The 11,536-nt window shown below is 41.4% G+C and overlaps 1 protein-coding gene across 1 annotated transcript; it reads right to left on the reverse strand.

Annotated features, from left to right (window-relative positions):
- Nucleotides 1-208: 208 nt before the first annotated feature.
- Nucleotides 209-5,564, reverse strand: dtx3 (deltex E3 ubiquitin ligase 3). Its single transcript, XM_010797022.1, has 4 exons — nucleotides 4,864-5,564; nucleotides 3,531-4,333; nucleotides 2,336-2,553; nucleotides 209-2,107 (listed from the first exon to the last, which is right to left on the reverse strand). Exons 1-4 carry the CDS (start codon nucleotides 4,874-4,876, stop codon nucleotides 2,032-2,034), a joined length of 1,110 nt encoding a protein of 369 aa, XP_010795324.1. The 5' UTR covers nucleotides 4,877-5,564; the 3' UTR covers nucleotides 209-2,031.
- Between the last annotated feature and the right edge of the window lie 5,972 nt (nucleotides 5,565-11,536).

The following is an 11,536-nucleotide window of genomic DNA, read 5'->3' on the forward strand; positions in this document are numbered from 1 at the left end:
GAATTATAATGTAATATGCTAAAATTATTTTAATCAAAATTGTACTGAAGTATTGTACTTTGGTAAATGTACTTACAGTAGGAGTTCAAATCAATTATTGACTATAGGGGACAACCCAAACTCTTTCCAAAGGGACACAAGTTTGATATTCGGTTGCTCGTGATGCACCTGCTTTATTTAGGTCCTACATTGAATATCCAACACAAACCCAAACATAACTTTTTATTCAAGTATTAAAATGTAAAGCACATTTTCTGAATATCAACAAAGTACGAATCAACACAATTAGAAAAAGCAAAACTCCAACTTCTCCTCAACAATCAACTTGTAATATGTGTAATCTCTCCTACGATCCATTCTGCTGGCTCCTCCTCAGTCACGTAATGCATAGAAATGTTTGCACAGTAGCTTTAGTGAACTACAATCCTGTGTCCCAAAAATATTTCAGTTGGTCCCATAACTTAAATACAAAGGGTCTGAAAACAGAAAAAAAAGGGGTCTTCTATGTATAGATCTAACAGGGCAAATGAATGACAGATGTACCACTAGCCAAGCAGGTTACTGCACTTAGCAAAGCATTTTCGCACATACAGCTGTTCCAGTCTGACGGCTTTTCAGCATTATGTTTTTTTATAGAGAAGCTTATTGAAAATACACATTAGTATACATATTTTCATGAACTGTCTTGTATTTGTACTTAAAGGCAGATAGTGTAGTTACAAACATAATGCCGTTTACCTATCAATTAACGCTGAAATATATGCCCAAATTGCTTACTATTCAGTAGTAACATCATGCTAGATTTTTATCAAAAGTGAATGAAGGAAAGGCACAACAAAATGAGATCAATACCCCACCCTAAACCAGATACATTTTTCCTTTTTTTCTGTATCGTAGATTATCGTTTTAGAATTTACAACTGTTCTCTGTTAAATGAGAAGATTAGCTGGCGAATCTCCCAGTTTGACAGGGAAAGAGGCATACATAATTAAAGAGCTTTTGTGCCTTTGATTTGGTTTGACTGGTCTATATGCCCTTTTATCTTTGACATCGTCATAAATCTGGTAATTGGATGAACTCAATACCCACAATAAAGGTAATGTGCTCAACACCTGGGAGACATCTTGAAAAAACAGGAGTGAGCAATGGCAAAAACCCAGGGCGAAGTCCAAATGCACATGGAGAAAAAAAAGGTGCTGCATTGAGAAAATTGAACATTCTTCCTATTTAAGTAAAGCGGAAGTGGAGAAGTAAATTGAATGCAAATGAAGAGTTCCAAGCAATTGACATCAACTTGTAGCCACCGAGCTTAGAGCCGATAGCCGCACAGACCTGTTTGCTCTGAGCACTCTTCCACGTAGAAGAAAAACTATGACTGACTTCACTGAGAAAAAAGACTCTCTTACAAAAGTGCCTGTGACTGCTTAAGATTGCAATAACCCTTGAAAATAAATTATTTCTATTGAAGCAGTGCTATTCTGTCTTATAACACAAGTACTTTCATTACAACAGATAATTAGTAACAATCAACTTAAACATTTCTGAGGAGATAAAACGAAGTATGTGTGCTTGTAGGAAAAAAGATTGTTATCCCCAGAGTAGAAATGAACATTAATATAACATTGCCTGTCTTTATAACATTAAACTTAGATGGCCTAAATAATATATAAGTACCATGATTTGCAACACGCCACGATGCTCTTAAATAAGTGCATCAGATACGGGCCCTGTTGCGAACAGTGACAGGTGGAGGATTGTGTAATACAAGAATGCACTGCACTCAAACTACTTTCCTCCAACTGTAGCACTAGATTAAGCTGAATTATGGAGGAAAGATGAACAAACAGAGGAACAAGTAGTGGAGGGAAGTGGGCTGTGCTGCAGCATTAGACGCCTGTTTGCTGAGGGCCTCGTCTTCAGCCATCCTTTAAGGAACGGGCAGTCTCAGAGCACAACCTGGAGCTGAGTCATGTCCACCGCAAGGACACTCGGAAAGTCTTACATAGTCCTGGAAGAGTCTTTTTCCTGCTGTCAGTCGGCCGTGATGCCTTTCTCTCTGAGCTCCTCTGTCACTCGCACCAGGTAAGTGGGGTCTGGGTAGCCAAAACTGTCAGGAGAAATAAAAAAGCCATCACTTCATCTGAATGAGCTCAGGCAGCAATAGTGCCATCTAGCCAAGGACATCAACTGAAAGCATTTCCTTGTCAGGAACTTGAATTACATCTGTCAGTCACATCTGAGCCTCTTTCCCTGCTACCTGTTGGGGAGGTTGTTGAGAATATTACCAAATCTAATCTCAGTGGCCATTTGCCTCCAGCTAAAAGCCCATACATACCAGCGGGGCCCGCCCCATAATGAGGTCTTGTGGTGAATGTCATTCCAGGTGATGACATTTTGCATGCCCGTAGTCATGGAGGTACCGATGGTGAAGATAAGGCGCTGTTCGAAGGCCCGGCGCAGCATGCCCAGCACACGATTCCCCTCAGGGCTGTCAGGGAGGTAGGCCACACGGTCAGTTCCTGGGTACCGAACACCTGGGTTGGGGTGTTCTGGCTGTTGAGGAGGTGTAGAAAACAGGATCAGTTTAAATGAATGGCTTAAAAATAAATGGTCTGTCTACTTGGATCTGGGACTCTTTGTCTCTACAGTGATTGTTTTGCCAAGGTCATGTCTTGTACAGTATTTTTAACTGCATTTGCTACATGCTTTTGTAAGAACTATGTTTGCAAGTGTTTTATTTTTTAAGAATCGTTTGTGACAATGCCTTTTTTGAATGCAGCATTTCCTTTTAATCCAAAACTATTTATCTGAATCTATTTCGTGAGGAAGGGGAACTCTACTGATTATTCACAAAACGGTCAGTTTGTAGAACTTCTCTGGGGAATTACTAATCAGCCTGTAATAGAGTTTCATTTGGTCTTGGGGAAGTGCATCGTAAAGTCCAAGACTAAAAGGTGCTGATGTCATCAGGGGTTATGTTGTCCTTGATAGAGTTTGAAATATGTTTCCAATTACGAGTCAGGAGCTAAAGAAAAAATATTTTTCTATGACTTCATATGAAATTGAGGATCGGGCAAATAGACAAGTTCGACCCATAACATTTATAAAATCATCGAAGATGCAATAGAGAATGCACAGTTCTTTGCATGGTTTCCTGCTGTTTCACAGATCAACAAGTGGCGGTAAAGTGCCAAGATGTGCTGCAATGGGCCAGAAAAAATGTACAGATACTAAACCAGCTTCAGAAAACAATCAATTTTGATGAATCTAGTTTTCTTCTTTGTATCACAAAATACAGGTCAATCAATTTGAGAGTGAAAGCTGGTTCAGTGGGCTGTACTACAAAGTGAGATTAGCAGGTAAGCGAGGTATATTGAGCCTTAAGTCACGGTTTTTGTTACGAATGTGGTTGTCCTTTTATCTGGCTAAATCCCCAAGGCAACTTGAGCACATTTTGCTAACATTTTATAAACCCATAGATGAATATATCAATGAGACTTAATGTCTGCATCTTCACATGGTCTACTCACTGCCTGTAGGCCAGGAGGGAAGCTGTAGATGATGCAGATACACCCGTAGCCGTCATGGCCAGGAAGCTCCAGATGAGGATCTCTCTCTACGATCATTGTACCGTTAGCAGGCTGGTTCCCAATCAACTGGCCATACACAAGCCTACAAACAGGACACGCTTTCTTCACCTTAAAGGCTTGATCCAGGCAAGAGCGACAGAATGAATGGCCACACCTCTCCAAGGTAGTCTTCTCCACTATGTCCCCCATGCATATTGAACATGTACCATTGTCCTCCGCCTCACTACGAGACGCCAAGCTGGAGTCAATGTCCTTCCTCTGGGCTGCCTCGTGGAGCATGGCACATGCCTCCTCATCTACAGGCTTCCTGAACTTCTGCTGCTGTCTCTGGGAGCGCCGAGGCTGGGGAGGTGGAGGCTGGAGCAGGCTCCCCTCCCCATTTGGTTCCAGGAGTCCCACACAAGGCAGCAAAGCCCTCTTCCTCTTGGGTCCCCCATCCTGTTTGCTCATTTCTTTGCGGGCACAGCGGCATAAGTCAATGAAAGCTTTTCGTGTCTCGCTGGAGATGGGTCCATCAATCACCCCAGCTCCACCGTTCCTGGAGCCTTCTACAGGCTGCAGCCTCACAGCGCAGCATCCCCCCCTCTCTCCTCGCCTGACGATACCAGCGTTCATCCCCTGCTTATGCTGGAAGTCAATGAGCCAGGGCCGCCCAGCTGCAGCCAGGTAATCCCACACTGCCTGTGAAACCAGCACCTCATCACTGCCCTGGCCAGGACGCACACTCATCTCATCAGAGGAAACTGCAAGGAGAGGCACATAAAAGTAATCAGCACATTATTATATGAACAAAAACACAACTCACTTGTTTGATCAAGCCTACATCAAGTTACAGAAGTTGCTCCCTCAGGTTAAGTGCTAACACATGATGCTATTTTCAAAGGCATTATAGTAAAATATGCTATATTTTGCTCAGATCTTGTAACAATAGTGTTTTGGTTTCTGCTGACTAGGGGCTTTACTTGTATGTCTACATGGCCTATTTCTCGCAAAACGCAAATGTTAAGCAACATCAATTTAGTTTGTTTTGTTTGTAGTGTGCATGACAGTGCAAGTGAATCTAATAGCTCTACATGGGCAGCTGTTAACAGTGGATGTAGCACGAAATATACAACAGGCAGCATCACAGCATTGCTGGGGACGCATCAGCTGTTCAGATTCAGACTGTAAACAAAGGAAACTAAACCCGTCATACTGTACGCGGAAAACATGAAAGCCCACCGACAGCCACATGCAAAAACAAGATTTATACTTCTTTAGGTTGAGAGGTTACCTTGTGATCCCATAAATCCCTTCAATTGTGAATAAAGCGTCCTGTTGAACAGAAAAAGAGAGGAAGAAAAACTGAAGGGCTGGAACAAGCGTTATCGCAGCTGCTCGGCGATATTTTGACTGAGCCATCCTCCGCAGGAGCAAAGGGAAATTCAGCGATTTCGCAACGTTAGCTTTAGCCTTTGATACATGTATCGTCAACAGTTAGCTAAGTGGTTTTCCCCTTTGATTTCTTCCGTACGTCACCCTCTGCCGTAGCTCGTCGCGGTCTGTCAGGGAGGTTTAGTGGATTAAACAGTGCTCCATCAGAGTAGGCCTTTATTTCTGACGTGCCGCTGCAGCTAATCCGCAAATAATTCCTTTTTGTAGTTAAGACATGATATCCCAAAGTATATCCAGTTCAAATCTCTTTAGATCCTTGTCCTGGCTCTGACAAATGCCAGCCAAAGCCTGCACCTAGTCCCCAGTCTCTCCTGTGTTTGCCTTCCTCGTACGTCCTTGGGCTAGGCGTATCACAGAGTATAGCATTTGTAGTTACTCTTCTTATCTGGCTTCAACCATGCTAGCTGTGTGTCAGCTTTGTCCAGGCAGATAATTTGCTCTTTCTTCTCATGTTGAGTGTGTGCCTGTGCGTTCACACCGCGTCCTCCTCTCTGTTGACTGTGCAGGAGCAAACATACCCATTAATAAGGGGACTGGGACTTACGAGAAAGTGTGACCAGGAAGTTCGTCACTGAGCTGACATGATTGGCTGGCTGTGGTGGTTTGTGTTTTTCCTCCTTCATGCTGTGACTGAATCATTTATTTTGTCGTGATTACAAGCTTTAATCATAACGCAGAATACACGCTTAGTTCACACAAGAGTCAGCCTACGCTCCATCGAGGGAATACCCACTCATTCAATTATAATGCAAATTAAGCTATCTCTCAGGGTACACCGACGTATTGACAGCAATTATGTAATTTTTGATACTTTTGACAAGATGTATTGTTTGGACATAGCTTTCTATGTGAGCAAACAATAGCCTACACATTGAGCTGTTCCCAGTTTTCAGTTTACATTTTCAGAATGTACTAGTTTTCTCTTTTAAAAAAAAAAAACCATCTCCACAAGTGTCCCTTGAATAAATAAAGTGCTATCTCTCTTTATCTATCTACCTATCTAGACATTCATTTTAGTAAGCTTTCCAAATAAAATACATTTAAAAAAGGATGTGATGTCCAGTATCTGCAACTGAGCTCATAGGATAGGACATATTTTCTCTGTTGAAGTAATGATTTACTTTAATGATGCTAATATTTATTAAATCATAAAATGCTTGTAGCGACGCTGTCCACATAGCATATCTGTAAAAAGTCTACTTTTCCCAAGCTCACGTAAGATCCCTCTTTTCAGATGTGTAACAATGCATGTTCCAACTGATCCAAGCAGGTTTTTAAATAGTTTATTTAACCTAAGGAGTTCACCAACATTTTGAGATTCATGGTTTTCATCTGAATCTAAAGCTGTCGTAAAAATTATTTGGAGTAAAGTGTTTGATATTTATACTAGTATATAAAGTAACATACTGAAAATGGAAATACTTGAATGTTCACTTAAATACAGTACCTGAGTACATTTCCCTAATTATACCACCACTGAAGCATGTTATATTAAAATTATAGCCAAACAGAAGGAGAATCCAACCCAATACATATTTTACATTGTGTATTCTATTGATATTGGAGAATAAGGTGAACTTATTAATACACACAAATACCTCCCTCAGATCCCAGCACATGTCCTCATAACACTGTTGTAGTCAGTTCATTAAAACAGATTTTTTTTTTGTGTGTGTGTAGATTTTGTGTCAAATGAGTTTTACATGAATGTAGGTCTTCCAGCTATGTATCACAAAATGTACTCATATGCCGGTAAAGCCTTACATAGTGTACCGGGGGGGTTGTTGCATTATTTATTGTATATGGAGCAGCTCTAGCATTTTCATCAAGCTGACGTCATCACTGTCTTGTCCCTTGCTATTTATAGGAAAGGTGTCATAAATTAAACCTTGTTATCAAGAGTTGGAAAGTTGTATTCAAATGATAGAAATTCTATTTTAAGGTTCTGACAAAGACAAAAAAAGGCTGAGAGAATAGAGGGTTTTCCTTTTCTTTGCTTTCTGCTATTTTATTAAATGAAACTTGAAATTAGTAAAAAATAGTATTTTTTTATATATTTCTTGTTTTTGGCTTGTGACACTTTCCTGTTGTAACAAAGTAATTTTTATAATTCAGATAACATTTGAATTTACAACTAATACAAGCATGTTAACAAATCCCACTTTGACTATCTGCAAGAAATTATGTAAATGTATGAATCATCATCACAAATCTGTTATACCAAAACTTTTCTTTGCTGTTATCATATCTGGAGCTATAAACGATCTTTACCACATCCGGAGTTTCAGCAGCTTGACAAATTATATAAATGGCATGATTAAAGTAAGGCTGGTGGGGAAATGTTTGTCAACTGGACCACAGTAATGTATGATATTATTTTTTCAGATCAGAAAAATCCATCCAAATTAGTGACTTTTAAAAAAGACAGCAGCACAGCAAGCTATTACTAATTCCCTCTTTATGTAACGTTCTAGCTGCAGCAAGCTCTTGGAGAAATTCTGGTTACACTGATGTATTTTTTCTTAAATGATAATTAATTAATTAATTTACATTGTAAATGAGCAAAAATAACCCAATAAAACACTATTTACTTATTTTTTAAAACATTACAGAGAAGATAATGTTGCTATAGAAATGTGAAATTGTTGCATTACTCAAATCTATTAATATTACAGATTGATTAGTTTGCTTCAAAGAGATTTATAAACCTAAAATCCATTGCTGACAATGTCTTTCAACTTGAAAGCGTATAAATTCCTCTCATCTGGCCTTAATTTCTCCTCCACTAAATGGGCTAAAATTAGGATTGAACGGTTATGCTGTGTACTCTAACTACAGCTTTTTCCGTGGCCAATATAAACTCCTACCTCCAGCCTCTCATCTCCAAAGTGTCTACTTCCCCAGTGTCCACGTCCCCCATAAGGCCTGACATGGTTTTGGCTCCACTTTTATCCATTTAAAAGCACATGTCTGGCACTAGGTGGAGAGTTGGAAAGAAAAAAAGGATTGTTTTGTCACCATATCCACCAAGCCCTTCACTATATCAAGTAGTCTGTGTCAATCAAGTCTGTGTAAAACACCTATTCTGTCAAATATGTTCATCTCCATTGTCCCACACATTCGGCAGCTCCCTGGCAATGGTATTCTATCCCAGCGGCTCTCTCATTCCCTGCCTTCACGCTATTGTTCGCTTGTTTTATCGAGAGCTGCAGCCTCAGTGAAACTGCCTCTCAGACTATCCTGTCTGAGTCCAACGGCTTGAAGCTGCTCCCAAATTGACCATGTTTGCCTTTAAAGTCATCTGTCAGTTTACATGTCTTTTTCTGCTGCTTGAGTGCTTTGGCCTACTAAGACAACCACTACAAGTCAAACACCACCGCTAAGCAGGTGCATCTGACAGCCTCCATGGGGGACTTAAACTGATAAAGCTTCACTCTGACATCATGAAGTGCTATGCTAAAAAGGCATCTGTTATTAAGCCGACTGAGAAGCAAGCTGTGAAGTGAAATGCTTTGGCTCTCGATACTGCTTGTGTGCCTGCCTCTGTTAAGACATTAACAACAAGCCAAGTCCTACGTCTTCTTTTAATATCTCCCAATGCAGAAATGCACTAACTGTGCTCTGCGCATATGATCAGCAGAATCTTTTTGGGGGATGGTGTCTGTGACGTCCTGGACTCATTACACAAAATTAACCTTAGTCTTATTCGCTTTGGAGGATCTTGCAGGGGATCCAATGACGCATCATGATGAAGTTAACATTGAATGCACACTACAGTGTAATGGCTAAGACACCATCTGTGTTTAGATAAGCTTCAATTTCACAATGCATTTCTAGCTGCCTACGGTTTAAGATAAGATAAGATAGAGCTTTATTGTCCCCCTTAGGAGAACTTGGCCTTGGGCATCGAGATAATACACATAAAACATTCAGGTCAATCAGTCATAGATACAGAACAGAGATCACATATCACATGGCAAAGAAACAAACAAGAAACAGTACAGCACTTTCCCGATTGCACATATCCCTATTGCACATACATAATGAAATTGCACTTTTCCCTATTGTACTTATACATAAATCAAATATTGCACCTTCCCTACTGCATTCATACACAAATCAATATTGCACTTTCCCTATTGCACCTATGCATAGTGTCCGTCAAATTGCACATATCCCTATTGTGTCCATACCTATTTACACATAATGCACTTCCCCTATTTAACCTTCTTGATTGCACAAACTACACTGTAAACATTGCACCTCCCAACAACTCCTAACACAGCATAATCACAATTGTTTCTGACTGTTCAGCAGCTTGATTGACAGCGGAACAAAGGAAAACTTATACCTGTTCAATTTACAGTTTGGTAATCTATACCTTCTGCCCCGAGGGCAGCAACTCAAGCTCTCTATACAGGATGTGTTTGGGGTCGCATGTGATTTTGCGGCCTTGCTTCCTCACCATCTCCTCAAATATCTCCTGAAGAGAGGATGGTGGAAGCATGGCAATTATTTTTCCAGCCCTTTTTATCATTACATTGCATTTAGCAGACGCTTTTATCCAAAGCGACTTACAATAAGTGCATTTGACCAACAAGATACTCCCACCTGTCGAGTACGGCTGTGCTGAGGTGGTTTTCCCCCGGAGACGTCGTGAAGAGACGGAGCGGCTCCACCTGTTGCTGCCTGCGATCTGCGATCCGCGGAGGCCTGCTCCCACCTGTAGAGTACGGCTGTGCTGAGGAGGTTTTTACCCCGGAGTCGTCGCGGAGAGACGGAGTGGCTCCACGCTTCGGGCTTGGCCTGCTTCCACCGGGCGTGTGCTGCTGTGCGGAGGAGGATTTTACCACGGCTGGGGCCTGCTTTCCACCTGTCCTGTTTCTGCTGTTGCGGAGGCCTGCTACCACCTGCCGTGTGCTGCGGTGTCGTGTGCTGCTTGCTGAGGAGACCTTTCACCCCGGGGATACCACGGAAGGACCGGAGCGCTTCCACGCTGCTGCTTTTGCCTGTCCTTTGCTGCTGTGCTGATTTGCCCCAGGAACATCGCGGATACTGTGTGCTGGTCTGGGAAAATGACCCATATCGGGATTCTGCTGTGCCTGTTAACTGTTTTGGACTATGAGAAGATCTCTAGTCATTCTGAGAAGTCTACTGGATTCAGGTCTGTTCTGCCACCTGCAGTGGGCATCCCCTGCAAAGGTTCGGATGTGTTGCACAAACAATTACCGGTTGCCTTGTCACAGTCAATCTGCTCGACAAAATGTGTTTGTCTTTTTTGTTTCCCTGCGATGATTGTTCTTCAGGACTGCTTCTTAAGCTCAAATCACACTCTCGCAGACTTTTCCGGTGTTTCTAAAGTAGATGACAATGTATGTGTGTCGATTAAGAGGAAAAGATGCCCAGTAGTAGTAGTCAGATCGCTACTCCTGCTGATTTTAAAGCTAGGTCTGGGTTGGGTTTCATCCACTTGAATGGGCAAGCTCGACTGACGCTGACGTCATTGTTTTATCAGAAAGATGGCTAAATAAATCTATTTTGGCCTCTGACATTGCCTTAAATGGTTATAATGTGTATCGTTCCGACCGGCCTAATAAAAAAAAAATTAGCCCATCTAAGCTAATTTACAGATGGCCCTGAGCTCAATAAAGATTGCCCTGAAAAATGCGCGCGGACGAAATGGCACGAAGGGTTTGGGGGGCCTCCCCCTAGAAAATTTAGATTTTTGCAGGTCTTAGATGCTGTCTGGTGCATTCTCTCGACTGAATTATAAGATGAACCACCACAATATTATATTGTACAATTTCAATTTTATTCTTCATTTCACTTTTTTTTATATTCTTCGGTTTGTTTGTTCTTGTTTGTGTTTGCTCGCTTGCATGCCCTGCATAGCTATAAGAAATACTTAAGTTGTTGGTCAAGACACTTTCCATCTGATGAACGCAAATGCCTTCCCAGATGTTAAAAAGTAGAAAACATTACATTCAGTTATAACTGCCAAAACAAACATTATTTACAATATTATGGCCCCTGTTAAAAATGTTTGTAATGTTATCTACTGTAAGTTGGTCGAACGAATGCCTCTTCATCCGGAAGCTGACCGAGCAGACCCGAGCGCATCCGCGAGGCACACAAAAAATGGCGACGTCAGAGTTCCCGTTAGCCGGCAAATCTAAATCTCTTCGGGTCAAAAATAATTTCCTTTAAGCGCAATACCTGCTTCTGTTGCGCCACTTCTGTGACAGACAAAGAAGAGTATGTGACGAGACAGAATAGTCAATTCTAATGTCTGACACACTTAATGTGGAATTAAGAGCATGTCATCTGTAATGGCGGTTTGATTGTGCGTTGATCTGTTGGTAATGCCTCGGGGTTCCGGTGGCATGTAAACAAATGCATAATGCTGCGCTATGACTTTGTGGCATCAACCCAGCTTGCCATTCAGCGACACTTATTGTATTAGGTGTCTTTTACTAAGCAGGTTAGTTCATATCATTTATTAGAACTAGCTG

Source organism: Notothenia coriiceps, unplaced genomic scaffold (genome assembly GCF_000735185.1).
Source record: "Notothenia coriiceps isolate Sejong01 unplaced genomic scaffold, NC01 NC01_scaffold00037435, whole genome shotgun sequence".
NCBI lineage: Eukaryota > Metazoa > Chordata > Actinopteri > Perciformes > Nototheniidae > Notothenia > Notothenia coriiceps.

Bases quoted from the DNA above. Each gene is read 5' to 3' on its own strand.
- dtx3 (XM_010797022.1), bottom strand. The intron at 2,554-3,530 runs GTGAGTAGACCA...CCTCCTCAACAG, and splicing joins TCCCTCCTGGCCTACAGGCA to CCAGAACACCCCAACCCAGG. The intron at 2,108-2,335 runs GTATGTATGGGC...TTCTCCTGACAG, and splicing joins TTATGGGGCGGGCCCCGCTG to TTTTGGCTACCCAGACCCCA.